Source organism: Desmodus rotundus, chromosome 10 (genome assembly GCF_022682495.2).
Source record: "Desmodus rotundus isolate HL8 chromosome 10, HLdesRot8A.1, whole genome shotgun sequence".
NCBI lineage: Eukaryota > Metazoa > Chordata > Mammalia > Chiroptera > Phyllostomidae > Desmodus > Desmodus rotundus.
In genome coordinates, this window is record NC_071396.1 from 15,830,394 (window position 1) to 15,845,305 (window position 14,912).

The 14,912-nt window shown below is 57.7% G+C and overlaps 2 gene segments (V, D, J or C); both read right to left on the bottom strand.

Moving 5' to 3' along the window:
- Window positions 1-355: 355 nt before the first annotated feature.
- Window positions 356-14,912, bottom strand: part of LOC112322327 (Ig alpha-1 chain C region-like) — an 86,173-nt gene continuing 71,616 nt past the window's right edge. Inside the window, 3 exon segments of the C gene segment in view lie at window positions 356-820; window positions 1,000-1,320; window positions 1,520-1,825. Coding sequence covers window positions 429-820; window positions 1,000-1,320; window positions 1,520-1,748 — 942 coding nt within the window.
- On the bottom strand, window positions 11,814-14,280 carry LOC112322321 (immunoglobulin heavy constant epsilon-like). The segment is given in 5 exon segments: window positions 11,814-12,265; window positions 12,335-12,655; window positions 12,741-13,064; window positions 13,223-13,534; window positions 14,085-14,280. Coding segments are annotated over 4 exon segments (1,224 nt in total).

Genomic DNA, 14,912 nt, shown 5'->3' on the forward strand with positions numbered 1-14,912 from the left:
GTATGAGGGGCCCTGGAATCCAGCCCTCCTGCTCTGGCCTTCCCCTCATGCCCTGACTCCCGAGTTATGGTGGTAGACCCTTTCTTGGCTGCCCAGCTTCCTTCCACTGCGTCCCCTCCTGCTGCCCCGAGAGGAGTTTTCTGAGACAAGCAGGAACTTTCTGGGGAGTCCACTGCTCCAAGGACCCACTGGCTATGCTTGCCTTCTACAACTCTACCACCCCAACTTTCACCCCAGCTTGGTCTCAGTCACTGTGCACTCACACTTCTGCTCACTCACACATACACACACACACACACAGCATCCCATGGGTGTGAGAGCACATCATGGGGCCAAGCTGAGAGGACCAGACAGGTGCCAGAGGGACGTGTGGCTGCTTTGAGCCAGCATGGAGTTTATTCGAGGGTAGGGTGGGCAGGCGGGGCTGCTCAGTAGCAGGTGCCGTCCACCTCTGACAAGATCACAGACACGTTGACGTGGGTGGGTTTACCCGCCAGGCGGTCGATGGTCTTCTGGGTGAAGTTCCGGGGCAGGGCCTCGTGGCCCACCATGCAGGAGAAGTTGTCCCCGTTCTTCCACTGCTCAGCTTCTACACGCAGCACACTGGTCACGGTGAACGTGGTGCCTTGGACGTCCTCCTGCAGGGGGCTCCAGGTCAAGTACTTCTCTCGGGGCAGCTCCTGGTCCCCATGCCGCCACAGCACCAGCACATCACTGGGGCTGAAAGCCCGCACCAAGCACGTCAGCGTCACCATCTCGTTGAGAGCCAGCTCCTCTGAGGGTGGCGGCAGCAGGTGGACTTGGGGTGGCAAGAGGCTTCCTGGGAGAGTAGAGGAGGCAAGTCAGGGGTGTGGGCAGGGGAGGGAGCCCCTCTGCCCCCTGGGCACCCTGTCCCCCATTTCCATCTGTAAAATGTGGGTGGGGCACCCGGGTTTGGGGAGGCAGGCTTAGGCATGTATGTGCCCTGGGTAGGACCTCTTGGGTGGGGTCAAGGCCCACCTGAGGTTTTGGTGATGGTGGTAGTTAGTGGGCTTTTGGACTCAGGATGGGTGGCAGTGCATGAGAAGGTGTCCCCATGGTTCCACAGCTCGGCACAGCCTGGCAGGATGCTGGACACGCTGTAGCAGCCAAAGGAGTCAAGCTCAGTTGTCCCCTCGACGGCCTCCTTCCCACCTGTGGGCTTCCAGGTGAAGGTGGCACCCTTGGGGTCTTGTAGGCCACTCAGTGTGCACGTGATGTTGGCATTGGAACCCAAGAGCAGGTCCTCAAGAGCGGGCCGATGCAGTGTTAGTTGGGGCTGGCAGCACACGTTACATACTGCTGAGAGAGAGGCAGAGTTTCAGCAGAGCTGTGCCTGCTCACCCCCTTCCCTATCTACTGATCCAGCCTCAGCCCCATCCTGGCTACCCATTGGGGACCCAGTGTGAGCCCACTCTTGCTTGAGGGGAGCCCCAGTGGGGGATGTGGTTCCACCATGGGAAACTGAGGGCCCCCACCCTTCCCTGGCACAACCTCTGACCTGTGGAGCAGGGCACATCCACAGTCTGGCTGGGGCTGGAGTTGTGCTGCACGTGGCATTTCTGAGTTCCTTTCGCTGGGCACTGGTCAGCTGGTAGGGTCAGCTGGCTGCTCATGGTGTAGAGACCCCCAGCAACATGCACAGGGGGGAAGTTCATGACAGAGGTGCCTTTCCCTTTGTGGTCCCAAGTCACGTTCACAGACTCTGGCGGGAAGAAGTCCTGGACCATGCAGCCGATGACCACGTGACCATCTGAGTCAGTGCTTTGGAGACTCAGTGGGAAGGACCTGAGGCTGTTTGGGTCAACTGCAACACAAGAGGATGCACTGTGAGACCCCAAGTCAGTCCCACAAGGACAGGACAATGCCCACATCTCCTCTGCCCTGGGGAAAGAGCACAGAGAGGGTCACTGGTTGCCCCAAGGTCACTCAGTTCATATGTCAAAAATCTGGGGTTTGGACTGGCCACTGAGTCCAGCTGCACTGCTTCTGAACATGCTCCTTGGAGCTCCAGCACATGGACTGGACACACTCTTTATGAAGGCCATCCCCATATCAACTCATGATCACTACACATGGCTCTCCACTGACCAGCGTGGAGCCTGTGGGCAGTGCTGAGCTTCAGCTCCCTCTGTGCAGTGGGTACAGCCATTCTCTCTCCCACCATTTGGGGGTCATGAAAGGTGGGCCCAGACAGGGGACATAGGCAAGCATAGATGGGTCTGGACTTGAAGCTTGGCCTGCCTTGGGGTCAACATGACTGTGCTGGAGGGTACAATGGGAAGGAGAGGGGACCTGAATCTTCTGTGGCCCCCACTCAAACTTCCCTGGGCAGGGTCCAGGTCAAACCACGCCATTCTACTAACACCATCCCAGCTCCCAAACAAGCAGAGGTCCACCTCATGCACTATGGGGGCCTCAAGACAAGAGGTCCAACCAAATCAGCCTTTCAAATATGTCCTTCCTGGTTGGGCTGGGCACACAGGGCCCCCACTTGTATTCCCTTCAGGGCCACTAGTGATGGGAGAAGAGAGGACACAGGGTACAGGTCACCTGAGACTGCATGGCCTTCATGCCCCTAAAATGGAGCAGCCTGGACAGGAACAGGACCAGCACTGAACCCACCTGCTTCCATTCACCAACTACTAGCAGCTCAGCTCAGCTCAGCTCAGCCCAACTCAGCTCAGCTCAGCTCAGCTCAGCACAGTTCATTCCAGCTCAGCCCAAATCAGCTCAGCTCAGCCCAGCTCAGCCCAGCCCAGCTCAGCTCAGCTCAGCCCACCTCAGCCCAGCTCAGCTCAGCCCAAATCAGTCAAACTCAGCCCAAGTCAGCTCTGCCTAACAGCCCAACAAAGCCAAGCTTAGCCCAGCCCAGCCAAGCTCAGCCCAGCCCAGCCCAGCTCAGCTCAGCTCAGCTCAGCTCAGCTTAGCTCAGCAGAGTTCATTCCAGCTCAGCCCAAATCAGCCCAAATCAGCCCAGCTCAGCCCAGCTCAGCTCAGCCCAAATCAGTCAAACTCAGCCCAAGTCAGCTCTGCCTAACAGCCCAACAAAGCCAAGCTCAGCCCAGCCCAGCCCAGCTCGGCTCAGCTAAGTCCAGTTCAGCTCAGCTCAGCCCAGTTCATTCTAGCTCAGCTCAACTCAGCCCAACTCAGCCCAGCCCAGCTTAGTCCAACTCAGCTCAGCCCAGTTCAGCTCAGCTGAACCCAGGTAATTCCAGCTCAGTCAAACCCAGATAATTCCAGCTCAGCCCAGCTCAGCCCAGTTCAGCTCAGCTTAGCTCAGCACAGTTCATTCCAGCTCAGCCCAAATCAGCCCAAATCAGCCCAGCTCAGCCCAGCTCAGCTCAGCCCAAATCAGTCAAACTCAGCCCAAGTCAGCTCTGCCTAACAGCCCAACAAAGCCAAGCTCAGCCCAGCCCAGCCCAGCTCGGCTCAGCTAAGTCCAGTTCAGTTCAGCTCAGCCCAGTTCATTCTAGCTCAGCTCAACTCAGCCCAATTCAGCCCAGCCCAGCTTAGTCTAACTCAGCCCAGCCCAGTTCAACTCAGTCAAACCCAGATAATTCCAGCTCAGCCCAGCTCAGCCCAGTTCAGCTCAGCTCAGCTTAGCTCAGCTCAGCCTAACTCAGCCCAACTCAGCCCAGCCCAGCTAGGGTCAGCTCAGCTCAGCCCAGTTCAGCTCAGCTTGCCAAGCTCAGCCTAGCTCGGCCCAGTTCATTCCATCTCAGCCTATCTAAGACAGCTAAGCTCAGGTCAGTCCATTTCAGCTCAGCTCACTTGGTCTAACAGAGCTCAGCCCAACTCAGCCCAACTCAGCCCAATCCAGCCCAGCTCATCTCAGCCCAATTCAGCTCAGCTAAATCCAGATAATTCCATCTCAGCTCAGATCAGTTCAGCACAACTCAGTTCAGCCCAGCCCAGCCCAGCTCAGCCCAACTCTGCCCAGTTCATCCCAGTTCAGCCTAGCTCATCCCAGTTCATTCCAGCTCAGCCCAGTTCAGTTCAGCTCAGCCCAGCTCAGCCCAGTATAGATCAGCCCAGCTCAACCCAATATGGCTCAGCTCAGTCCAGCTTAGCCCAGTTCATTCCAGTTTAGCTCAGCTTAGCCCAGTTCAGTCCAGTTGATTCCAGTTCAGCTCAGCTCAGCCCAGTTCAGCTCAGCCCAGCTCAGCCCAGATCAGTCTAGATCAGCCCAGTTCAGCAGAGCTTAGCTTAGCTTGGATCATCTCAGCACATTTCAGCCCATTTAAGATAGCCCAGCTTTACTCAGTTCAGCCCAGTTTAGTTCAGCCCAGTTCAGTCCAATTCAGCCCAGTTCTTCCCAACTCAACTGTGACCTACCCACAACAGCCCACCTCATTCCTAATTGGGTAGAGTGTCCTGTCCTGTGGTCCTCTTGGCTCTTGGAGGTTGTTTGACTTTCCCCCTCTCCCCTCTGTCTTGCTGCCGTTTTCCACACTCTTGCTCCCTGGAGGACTCAGAGTGCCTGGCCAAGAAGGAAATTAAGCCTGACCAGCCTCTGGGGCCCAGCTGCTAAAGATTGTTGGAGGGGCCACCAAGGCTGAGAGAGACCCAGGCACGCCTTGGCCAGGTGCCCTGTGGTACAGGTCCATTTTCAAGCCCTGTGCAGAGGATTTGGAGCAGAGAGATGGCCAGGTCTCATCTAGGACCTGCCTGATGGCTGTGTGGCTTCAGCAGACCCCTGCCCCATTCTGGGCCCTTGTTCACTCTGTGGTGAGGCTGATGCTGAGGAGCAGTTTGGGGAGGGGCTTCAGACTGTGTCATGAATCTGGTTGGGGTCACTTTTCACTTCCTGTCCCGCCAGTCACGGCCGCCCGTCTCCACGTCATGTCTGGTATGTGGTCTAGCTGTGGCAAGGCCAGGTGTGTATGCCTGGGCTGTGGCCCCTAGGAGCCTGGCCCTGGTTGTGGTGGGGTCCTGGCTGCAGTTGGCTGCTTGCAGGGCTGGGAGGGGTGCTGAGATGCGGGGACGTAGAGGTGAAGCATGTGCAGTGGGGGCTCAGAGACACTGAGGCAGAGATGGCCCCAGAGTGGAGGCTGTGAGTGCTGGTGTGTCAGGTGTCCCAAGGCACAGGGCTTGTCCTGAGTGACCTCCAGTGAGCAGGCCACAGGGTCGAGCAGGAAGGTGGGAGACACTCTGGCCTGGCGTGACCGGTGACTTTCGTGGGCACCTGGGGCCCAGACTAAAGCCAGGTGGGTGCAAGGCCACCCCTGTCTGGTAGCTGGAGCCCTGCAGGTTGAGGTGGCCATGGTGGCCCCAGCTCACATCTGCCCAGTTTCCTGCTCAGGGCTCTCCCACTGGCGCCACCAGTCCCACTACAGCTGCCCCCGCACCTCCCCAAGAGGTGACATGAGCCCAGCCAAGGGACGGTAGGGCTTGTTTTGCATTTGCGTTTATTCATTCAGCCATTTCTTCATATACCAAAGGTTCTGGAGTGACAGATAGGAACTGATTGTCCCCTCTTGAAAGCACACCTACTGGTGTTGGCAATGATACTGGGTCCTAGGGAGAGGTCAGCTCTTCATAGAAGTCAGGGGGCCAGGGCAGGCAGAGCAGGAGAGCAGGACATAGACAGAGGCCAGGGAGCCTGGGGCAGCTCAAAGAACCTCTGGGTGTTTTTAGGAACCCAGCATCCCAGAATTCCACCCTTGCCCACATACCCTCCCAGCATCAGCATGGTCTGCACAGGGGAGGAGTGTCCCTGCAGCTCCACCTCTTGCCCACCTCTGAATCCACAAGCCCCACACCATTCACAAGGCCCACAGCCCTGGCCTTCCTCAAAGTGACTGCCCCAGGGAGCAGGAGGAGTGAGCAAGGGGCCTCATGGGCTGGTGCCACATCTGGGATGGATAGAACTGAGGAGGGCATTGGGGGCAGGGGCACTCGACTGGGCTCACACAGGGATGGCACGACCCCACAGTGGGTGGGTGCAGATAGGCATGCAACTCAGAGCAGAAGAGGAGGCACCCACTGGGACCTGAGATGTGGCACTGGGTCTTGGTGACCTGGTGGTGCTGGCAGCAGTCAGGTGGGTGGACAAGGCAGAGCTGAGCTGTGTTTTGTCCCTCTGCCTGTCAGGAGCTGTGTGCAGGTCCAGAAGGGAGGAGAAGGGGCCTAGAGACAGTCCTCTCTGGGCTTCTCTGTAAGGAGGAGGGACCTCTTCTTGGCCAAGACACACTGGCATGTGGGGCGTCCATGGTAAAGAACTACAGGTTGAGTGTCTTAACACAACAGAAGTTCATTCTCATGGTTCTGGAAGCCAGACATCCATCAAGATGTGGACAGGGCTGTGGTCCTTCCAGAGGCCCCAGGGAAGGGTCCTTCTTGCCACTTCCAGCTGCTGGGGTCTCCACATGCCCCTTGGCTGGTGGCTGTGTTGCCCAATCTCCTACTTGGTGGCTGCATCTTTTCCTATTCTCTCTTATAAGAACACTTGCCATTTGATTTGTGACCACCTGGACATTCTCATCTTAAGATCCTTAACTTTAATCACATTAGCAATGACCTTTATTCCAAATATGTTTCCATTCACATGTTCCATGGATTGGGATGTGGACCTAGCTTTTGGGATCACCCTTCAGACTACCAGGATGGGTTAATTAGAGGAGGAACAAGAGGGAGGGGCCTGAGGAGGCAGCCTCTTGTTGCTGAGAGAGCTGTGAAAGCAGGGCCATGGGCATCCCCACCGTAGGCCCATCCTTTCCCCTGCCTGCACCATGCTCAGGCCTCTGGGTTGGATGACCATCACCCCTCTCTCCAAGGCTTGACAGAGACACAATTCACTCGTGTGTGAGCCAAGCCCTTGCTGTTCTCATTCTAGGTCCTGTGGAGGTATCTTATGATCTGGGACACAAGTCAGACAGGGAGACACTCAGCTCTACCCTGGGGGCTCCTTGCCCAGGAGATGAGGAATAGGCCTCGGGCTGTGACTTGACAGACCCTTGAGGGGACTGGCAGGATTTGGGGCCTGGCTCCCTGAGGCTGTGTGTGTCTGTGCGAGTGTGAGGGTGCATGTGTGTCGATGTATGTGTGACCATGTGTCTGTGAATGTGTTCCCGAGTGTTTGTGTGTTCCTCAGTGTGTGACTGTGTGTGTGTCCCCGACTGTGTGACTCTGTGTCCCTGAGTGTGTGACTCTGTATGTCCCATAGTGTGTGGCCGTGTGTCAGTGAATCTTTGTCCTTGAGTGTGTGACTGTCTCTGACTCTGTGACTGTGTGTCCTTGAGTGTGACTGTGTGCCCCTGTGTGTGTCAGTGTGTCTGTGACTGTGTGTCCCCAAGTGTGTGACTGTGTGTGTCCCTGAGTGTGTGCCTGTGTGTTTCCCCAAGTGTGTGACTGTCTGTGAATGTGTGTCTCCACATGTGTGACAGTGTGTTTTTGTGTGTCCCTGGGTGTGTGCCTGTGTGTTTCCCAGAGTGTGTGACCATTTGTCTATGAATGTATGTCCCAAGTGTGTGACAGTGTGTCCCTGAGTGTGTGATGTGTATATCCCTGAGTGTGTGGCACTGTGTCTATGAGTGACAAAAGGGCAGGGGCTGCAGCCTGAGAAGCTCCCCTGCTCCTCAATGTTCTGTCTAGCCCCAACCCTCAGCATCCCTGGACAAGCCTGAGTTGTCCAGTCTTGGGCTTTCTACTCCCACAGGGGGTTGGGTGCCAAGGTCTGTGCTCTGGCAGGCAGCAAGCTTGCTGTAGGAGCTCATTTTTGTCCCTGACCATGTCAGCTGTGTACTGTGATGCCATGTAGCATGGAGCCAGGCTCTGGGAAGGGCAACCAGGAGGAGTGGAGTCTCCCATCCAAAGGGCCTGAGGGTTTGCACACTGGCAATGTGGCCAATGCTTGAAGTACCGTGTTAACCGTTTCCACGCCTCAGACAGGGTGAGACCCGCAAAGCACACTCAGACGCAACCCTGGCTTCCTCCTTATTGTAAATTTCTAGTTATTGAAAGCTTTTCTTCCTATTCTTGGCTCCATGGTTTTTCCTTGCTTGAAGGACCCATGGCTCACTTTCCTCTTTTCATTGGTTCCTGTGCACTCTCTGTGTGTGAGGGAGCCCTGCCCTGCATCAGTGCGTTCATGTGTTCTCCCATCCCCAGTGGACTGCACAGAGATCCTTGTGGGCAGGTCTGTCCAACCAGAGAAAGTGCCTCTTCAACCGGGAGAGGGGCTCAGCCTCATGTCTGCCCCATGCTCGGCCACTTGGCCATCTCTGGGGGCCTGTGGCTCCTGCTTGTCTGGCATACAAGGTTCCTTCTTGAGGGTGATGGTGGCCCGCCCCATGCAGCTCATGCTTGCTGGAGTTGCTCGCTCAGCTCACTGGGATGTCCAGGCTGGCCGGGGGGGGGGGGGGGGTCACGGGGACCAAGGACTGGCCTGTCTGTGTGCTTGGTGGGTGGGCAGATTGGGGAGGGTGGCCAGGGGTCCTGGGAGGCTGATACTAGCCCCATCTGGTAAGTGTGCAACTGTGTTCCTGTGGTTCCTGCACTGAACACAGAGGGCTTGGGATTGTGGCTCCTATGTTAGTGTGGGAAGGGGCAGTGAGCCCGGGCCAAAGACCAGTGAGCAGGTGGTATGGGCAACAAGCTGAGGTTTTTCTGGGGTGTCAAAGGGACTTATGTAGGCAACAGCTGGCCACTTGGGCCCATAGGGCCCCATAAGTGCCCTATGTCCCTTGTCTGACCATCCCCATGGGGCCATAGGCATCTCTTCCAATGCACACTCAGGGGCATGGGGTTTGTAAAAGAAGAACTTTATTAAGAAACACAATGGGAAGGAAACTGAACTGCCAACCTAGGAGTGAGAGCTGGGATGATGCCACAGTAGATGGGACTTGGGCTGCCAGACCACCCCAGCCGCTGTGTGCACCCCATGGGACTCCTTCTCCCACTTGTGGGGTCCTGCCCCATCCACAGACAATGTCAGAGCCTCTTCCCAGAAATGATTCTCTGCCTCCAAATTCTCCAAGGGTAGGGTTGGGGTGGATAGCAGGAAGGGTGAGCAGTGGGACAGGGGCTGGGCACAAGGGCCGGGCACTCAGGCCTGGGGCCAGGAGGGTCAGACTAAGTCTAGCGAGTGAAATCTCAGGCTTGTCTCAGACTCTAATCCTTGGTTTGCTGTGAACACTGAGTATTGGGCTTGGAGGCTGGATCCGGCTGAGTTGGATGCTGAGTCTTCAGTTTGCTTCTGAGTTCTGGGCAGTGGGCCAGGCCATGGGCTCTAGTCCTCACTGAGTTTCGGGAGTTGTCCAGTCATAATGGGGTGACCCTGATCCCAGGTACCTGGGGGAAGCCCAGAGCAGCTGCACCCATGCCCAGCCCAGGCTACTCTGTTGAAGGGACAGACTTGTCCCAGAGTGGGGTGAGAAGGGGACTGGGATAGGCAGGCCCCACTGGTGCCTGGACCTGGGGCCTGAGCTGGAACCATCTGGATCCCCACTAGCTGGTCTTCGAGTCCCTGCTTCTGGCCCTTTGGAGGGCTGTCTGCTCCCTTCTCATCTGGGGCAGAGTAGGCAGCCTCAGTGGTGCTCAGACATGGGGAAGAAGGCAGCCAGGCTGTGTGCTGCTGGTGCTGTGGGTCCAAACCTCCGGCTGCATGATGTTCACATAGTCATGGGTGCTCTGGGGTGTCTCCTGCAGGACAGCTTCCAAGACCCACCTCACCTGTGAGGAGGGTGTGCGTGAGGGCCTCTGCTCTGGCTCTGTCTGCCTTGCTGGGTCTCCCAACCTACCTTCATCCAAGGAAGAGGGGCGGTGTCCCACCTTGAAGAGTGTGACTGAGGCGCCATAGGTCACGCTGAACAGGAAGAGTGCCACGAAGATGAACAGGCTGGTCCATATCCCATCCAGCTCCTCACTCTCAGCCACCCCGGTGCACAGGTCCTGAAGGTCCACCTCTGTGGGCACCTGCCAGTCAGTCTTCCCCAGCCCTGGGTGTCTCAGGAAGTCCCTGACCAGCCCCCTTGGCAACTTCCCAGAGCTGCCAGTCAGCCCTGCAGGATTGGCATTGCAAACCCCTACCTTGCCAAGGGTTATTGTATGGGAGCTCCACCCTCTGCTCTCTTCTGATCCCCACCCCTTCACATTTTCTCTCACTCCATTCATCAAGCTTCTCTCCTTACTGCTGGTTCCCCCAGCTTGTCCTGGGAGCCCCTCACCTCAGCACCTCCTCTGCTCATCCATCCCCAACCCTGTGCTTATTCAGCTTCTCACTTGCTGGCCTGGGAACCCCTCCAAATGGCACACATGTTGGCCGCCTGAAGCCCCAGGAGAGGTCTGAGCTCCAGACACAGGTCATGGCTTGAAGGGGCTGGCCTGGCCAGGTGGGAGCCTGCAGCTGCCCCTGGCTCTGTGTTTGGCCCGGCGCTGTCCCCAGCACTGTCCCTCAGCCCCCAACTCTGAGGAGTGAGGTGGCCCCATTTGCAGGTGCCAGGCTTCATGTGGAACACAGCAGCTGGGTGCCTCTGGGCTGCATTGCACTGTAGGCCAACATTTGCTGCTTTTCACGTAGAATGCTCATGGTGCTGCTGTGCTGGGGAGGCTGTGTGTATGTGTGTGCATGCACAATGGAGTGTCGGTCTGGGTGGTCGGGTATGCACATGAGTTTGGAACCTGGGGTGGACTTGGTCCCTGGCTCTGATCCCTGAAGCCTCCAGACCCTGGGATGGGGCCAGGAGCCTGCTCTGGGGTGTGGGAAGGCCCATGTCCTGGGTGTGTGAGTGTCCTGATTGCCTGTGTGTATCCATGTGTAGCTGTGTGTTCCAGTGTCTGTGTCCATGTGTGTCACCTGTGTAGGTGTCCATTTAATGTCTGTGTGTCTGTGTGTGCCTCTGGGTGTGTCTGTGTTCTTGTGCAACATTGTGTGTGTCTGTGTGTGTGTGTGTGTGTCTGTCCATCTGTGGGTACAACTGATAGGGAGGGTTTGACTGGGAAAGTTGGAGCCACAGGAGGAAGCGGTGGGTGGCCTGCTGGGCTCTAAGCTGGGAGTGTGGAGCCTTTCCATGTTCATCTTTCCACCCCATGGCCTAGGTATGATGGGAAGGAAGGGTCTGGGGGTGGCCTGGGCAAGAGGCAGGCCAAGGGAGGCTTCTCAGAAGTGTCTGTGCAATGTGTCTGCCATGCGGGCATCACGGTTGGTGGGGGGGTGGTACCGCTGTGGGTGCAGGGCTGGCACGGTGGGCGTGGCTCTATGGGAGGCATGGGAGTATGTGTGTGAAGGCCAGGCCCTTCCCCAGGGTCAATCTGGGGTGGGGTGAGGTGAGGGTCAGAGTGTGGCAGAGCCAGGTGCTGGCTGGCCCTGTGTGGGTTGTGGGCTGCCCCTGTCCACTTCTGCTCAGGAGGTGCTGACAGGGGCATTGTAGGTAGGGCTGTCTGGGTCCCAGCATGTTGGCATCTGTGTGGGCATCTCACTCAGCCCATGCCTCCACCCGGAAGGGCCTGTGTGTGCACCTGGACTTGGGGTTGGGGAGCTTGTCTGTGTCTGGAGGGGCTAGCAAGAGCCTGGGGCAGACACCAAGGCCTTCAGGGCTCCTGAAAGGCAGCAGCTGTGGGCTGAGCTGGGGTCTCCATGGTCCCTACACCAAAACACCCCTGGTGTTTCAGACACCATTGAGTGGGCAGGATTCACAGTGGGGTAGCGGGGAGGCCCCCAACACAAATGAGGGTGGTGGACAGAGCCATGTCTCTGTCTTGCCCTGCCCCTCCCAGACCTCTCCTGGCATCCTTTCCTTTGTCCCAGACACCTTGCCCTGCCCTGCCAACCCCCAAGAATGGGTACCCAGGGCTCCACAGAGGCACTGGAGTGTTTATTGACAACACTGAGAGGAAGTGCTGGCTGGTACCCTCCCTGTCCCACCAGGATGGATGGAGACCTGGGAGGGGTGGGAAGGATGGCATCAATTACCAGGGACTTTGGACACTGATTTCTCGAGGGTCCTGGAGCCTGACAGAGCCTCATGGACCACTCGGCAGGTGAACTGGCTCCTCTTCTCCCAGTCTGCCCGGCTGACCTCCAGGCGGCTGAAGACAAAGAAGGTGCGGCTGGAGCTGTTGGCCTTGAGGGGCCACGTGGTGACTTGCTGGTCGGTCTGAATGAGGGAGTCATTGCACAGCCACTGCACCGAGATGTCCGCAGGGAAGAAGTTCTGGATCAGGCAGGTGAGGGTGAGTGTGTCCTTGGTCCCCTGCTCCTCCTCCGGTGGCAGGAACACGTAGACCTCGGGGACAACACGCTTGCCTGTGGACAGGTGTGGGGTAAGCCCAGGCTCCAGCAGGGGCCCACACCACCCCACAGCCCAAGGCTGACCGTTGCCCTTGGAGATGGTCCGCACAATGTCCTTGGGCAGGTGCGGGTGGCTCAGTTTGCACCCATAGGTCTCGCCCTCGATCCAGTCATCAGCCTCCACTGGCAGAGTGGACATGACGGTGTAGGTCATGTTGAAGTGGAGCTTACTGTTCCTCGTGGCGTCTTTCACAAGGCCCCCGCTCTCCCGGAACCACTGCAGGGTCATCTTGTCGACGCTGGCCAGGTCTACCACCAGGCAGGTGATCTTGGGCGACTTGTGGAGGTACAGGTCAAGGGGGCTGGGCGGGATCAGGTAGACGCTCACACCGCGAGGCTCGGACTCTGCGGTTTGCAGGGAGGGCTGTGTTAGGCTACATTGGGCCCCTCTCAGCCATGAGGTTGTGGTGTCAGCATGGGGGCACTGTACCTGGGCAGTTGCGGGCATGTTCCTCAAATTTGCAGCCTTGATAATAGACCCGGCAGGTGTAGGTTTTTTGGGATACCCACTCGCCCTGGGTGATGTTGAGCTGGCTGAAGATGGAGGACAGGTTGCCCTCCTGTTTTGGGGTGCTGGTGTACGAGAACATATTCTTGTCCATGTGCCCGTCCACCAACCAGGTGACCTTGATGTCACCTGGGGTGAAGTCGGAGATGAGGCACAGGAGCTGGATGGTGGCCTGGGTGTTGCCACTGGGGTTGCAGGAGGAGTGGTACAGCTTCACAGTGGGCTGGGTGACGTTGGTGGTACACACTGGGGGCACAGGTGGTGGGACTGACGTTGGCCTCTCTGAGCCTCTGAACCCTACCTCCCAGCTGCCCAGGGCCCCAGGAGCCCCAGGTGTGACGCCCCCTCCACCCAGCATGCCCCTCGTCCTCTGACAGCAGCCCCCTGGCTGCAGTTTGGCCTACCTGCCCTACCACTCACGGTCCTTTTCACAGGGGCATCCCCGGCATGCTCCACACTGCAGGTGAACTTCTGTGTGGCCCACTCGCCTGAGGTGGTTGTCACCTGGCTGGTGGTGGTGTAGAGGCCTGAGGTTGAGTCTAAGGTGCCAGGAAGGGTCATGACGCTATGTTCCAGGGACCCCGCGTCCCAGGTCACGTTCACAGGCTCCGGGATGTAGTCCTTGACAAGGCAGCCGAGCATCACAGAGGTGTTCCCCGTGCTGATGCTGCTATGGCAGGGGACCAGCGGGAAGACGGAAGGGCCCTGTCTGGAGACTGTGGGATGGAACCAGGGCCAGGTCAGCACCAGCTCACCTTTGACCTGGGGCATTCACTCCTGAGTCCCCAAGGAAGCTGGGAAGGAGGGCTGAGAGGCAGAGGCAGGGTGGCCTAGTGGACAGAGCATTGGACTCCTGTTCTAGCCCTGGTGGACAGAACAGTCCAGGCTCATTTTGGATCCATTCCTCTTAAACAACCTTTGATGAGCCCTGAGCCTCCACTGGAAGCTGGTGCTGTCCCCACCCTTGGTCAGGATCCCACCCTCAGCTCAAGTGGCCAGAATGTGGGCTCTCAGGCATCCCAGGCAGCAGCCAATCCTCCATGCTGAGGCTCAGAGCCCACAGGGGTGCAGGGAACCCGAGACCCTCAGGAACCAGCAAGATGACCTCTCTACCCCCATTCTGAGCCCTCCTATCAGGCAGGGCCTGGGGTCCCAAGGCCCCCATGCTGCAGGAATCCCTATTGTGTCCCCTCCCCCACCCAACCTGCTGCTCATGGGGCTCTGCTCCCTGCAAATGTGGGTGCCCTTCCCCCACTTGTCACTGACCAGCCAGGCTTCTCTGGTGCTCTCCCCTCCCTGCTGACCTGCAAGGAATTCCAAGTCAGGCTCCATGGAGAGATGACAGGAGCCCCTCAGAGCCCATTGAGGTCTTCCCCCAGTGGGCTACTCAGTCAGCTCCTCCCTGGGCTTGGGAACCTTGGAGCTCAGCCCATCCTGCCCTTCTCCAGCTTCATCAACCCTGGTCCACTCTGCTCTTATAGTCCAGGTGACCCTGTGTCAGGACAGCTGGCACCAGCAACACCAACCAGCTCTGTGCGCCAGCCCAGCCCAGCCCAGCCCAGCCCGTTTCTGTCCGGCTCAGTTGGTCCATCCTCATCCAGGTGAGCCCAGAATAAAACATTTCCAGCTTTGATCTCATCTTACTTCAGTCCACAAAATTAAGTCCCAAATTACTCTGACTCAGCCAATTTCAACCTGTTAGCCAAGTACAGCTTTTTCAGTAAGTTGAACTCAAGTTTAGCACAACTCAGCTAGGTCAACAGGGAATCATAGAACTGTACCACCCTGACTGACCAGGCTGAATCCAGCTCAGCTCAGCCCAGCTCAGCCCAGTTAGGTTCAGTCCATTCAGTCCAACCAAGTGCCTCCCAGCTCAACCCAGTTTAGCACAGGTCAGCCAAGTTCAGTACACCTTAGTCCAGTTCAGCTCAGCCCAGCCCAGCCCAGCCCAGCCCAGCCCAGTTCATTCCAGGTCAGCTCAGCCCAGCTAGCCCAGCTCTGCTCATTCCAGCTCATCCCATGTCAGCCTTGCTCAGCCCAGCTCAGCTCAACCCAGTTCAGCTCAGCTCAGGTCATTCAGCTCAGTCCACTTCA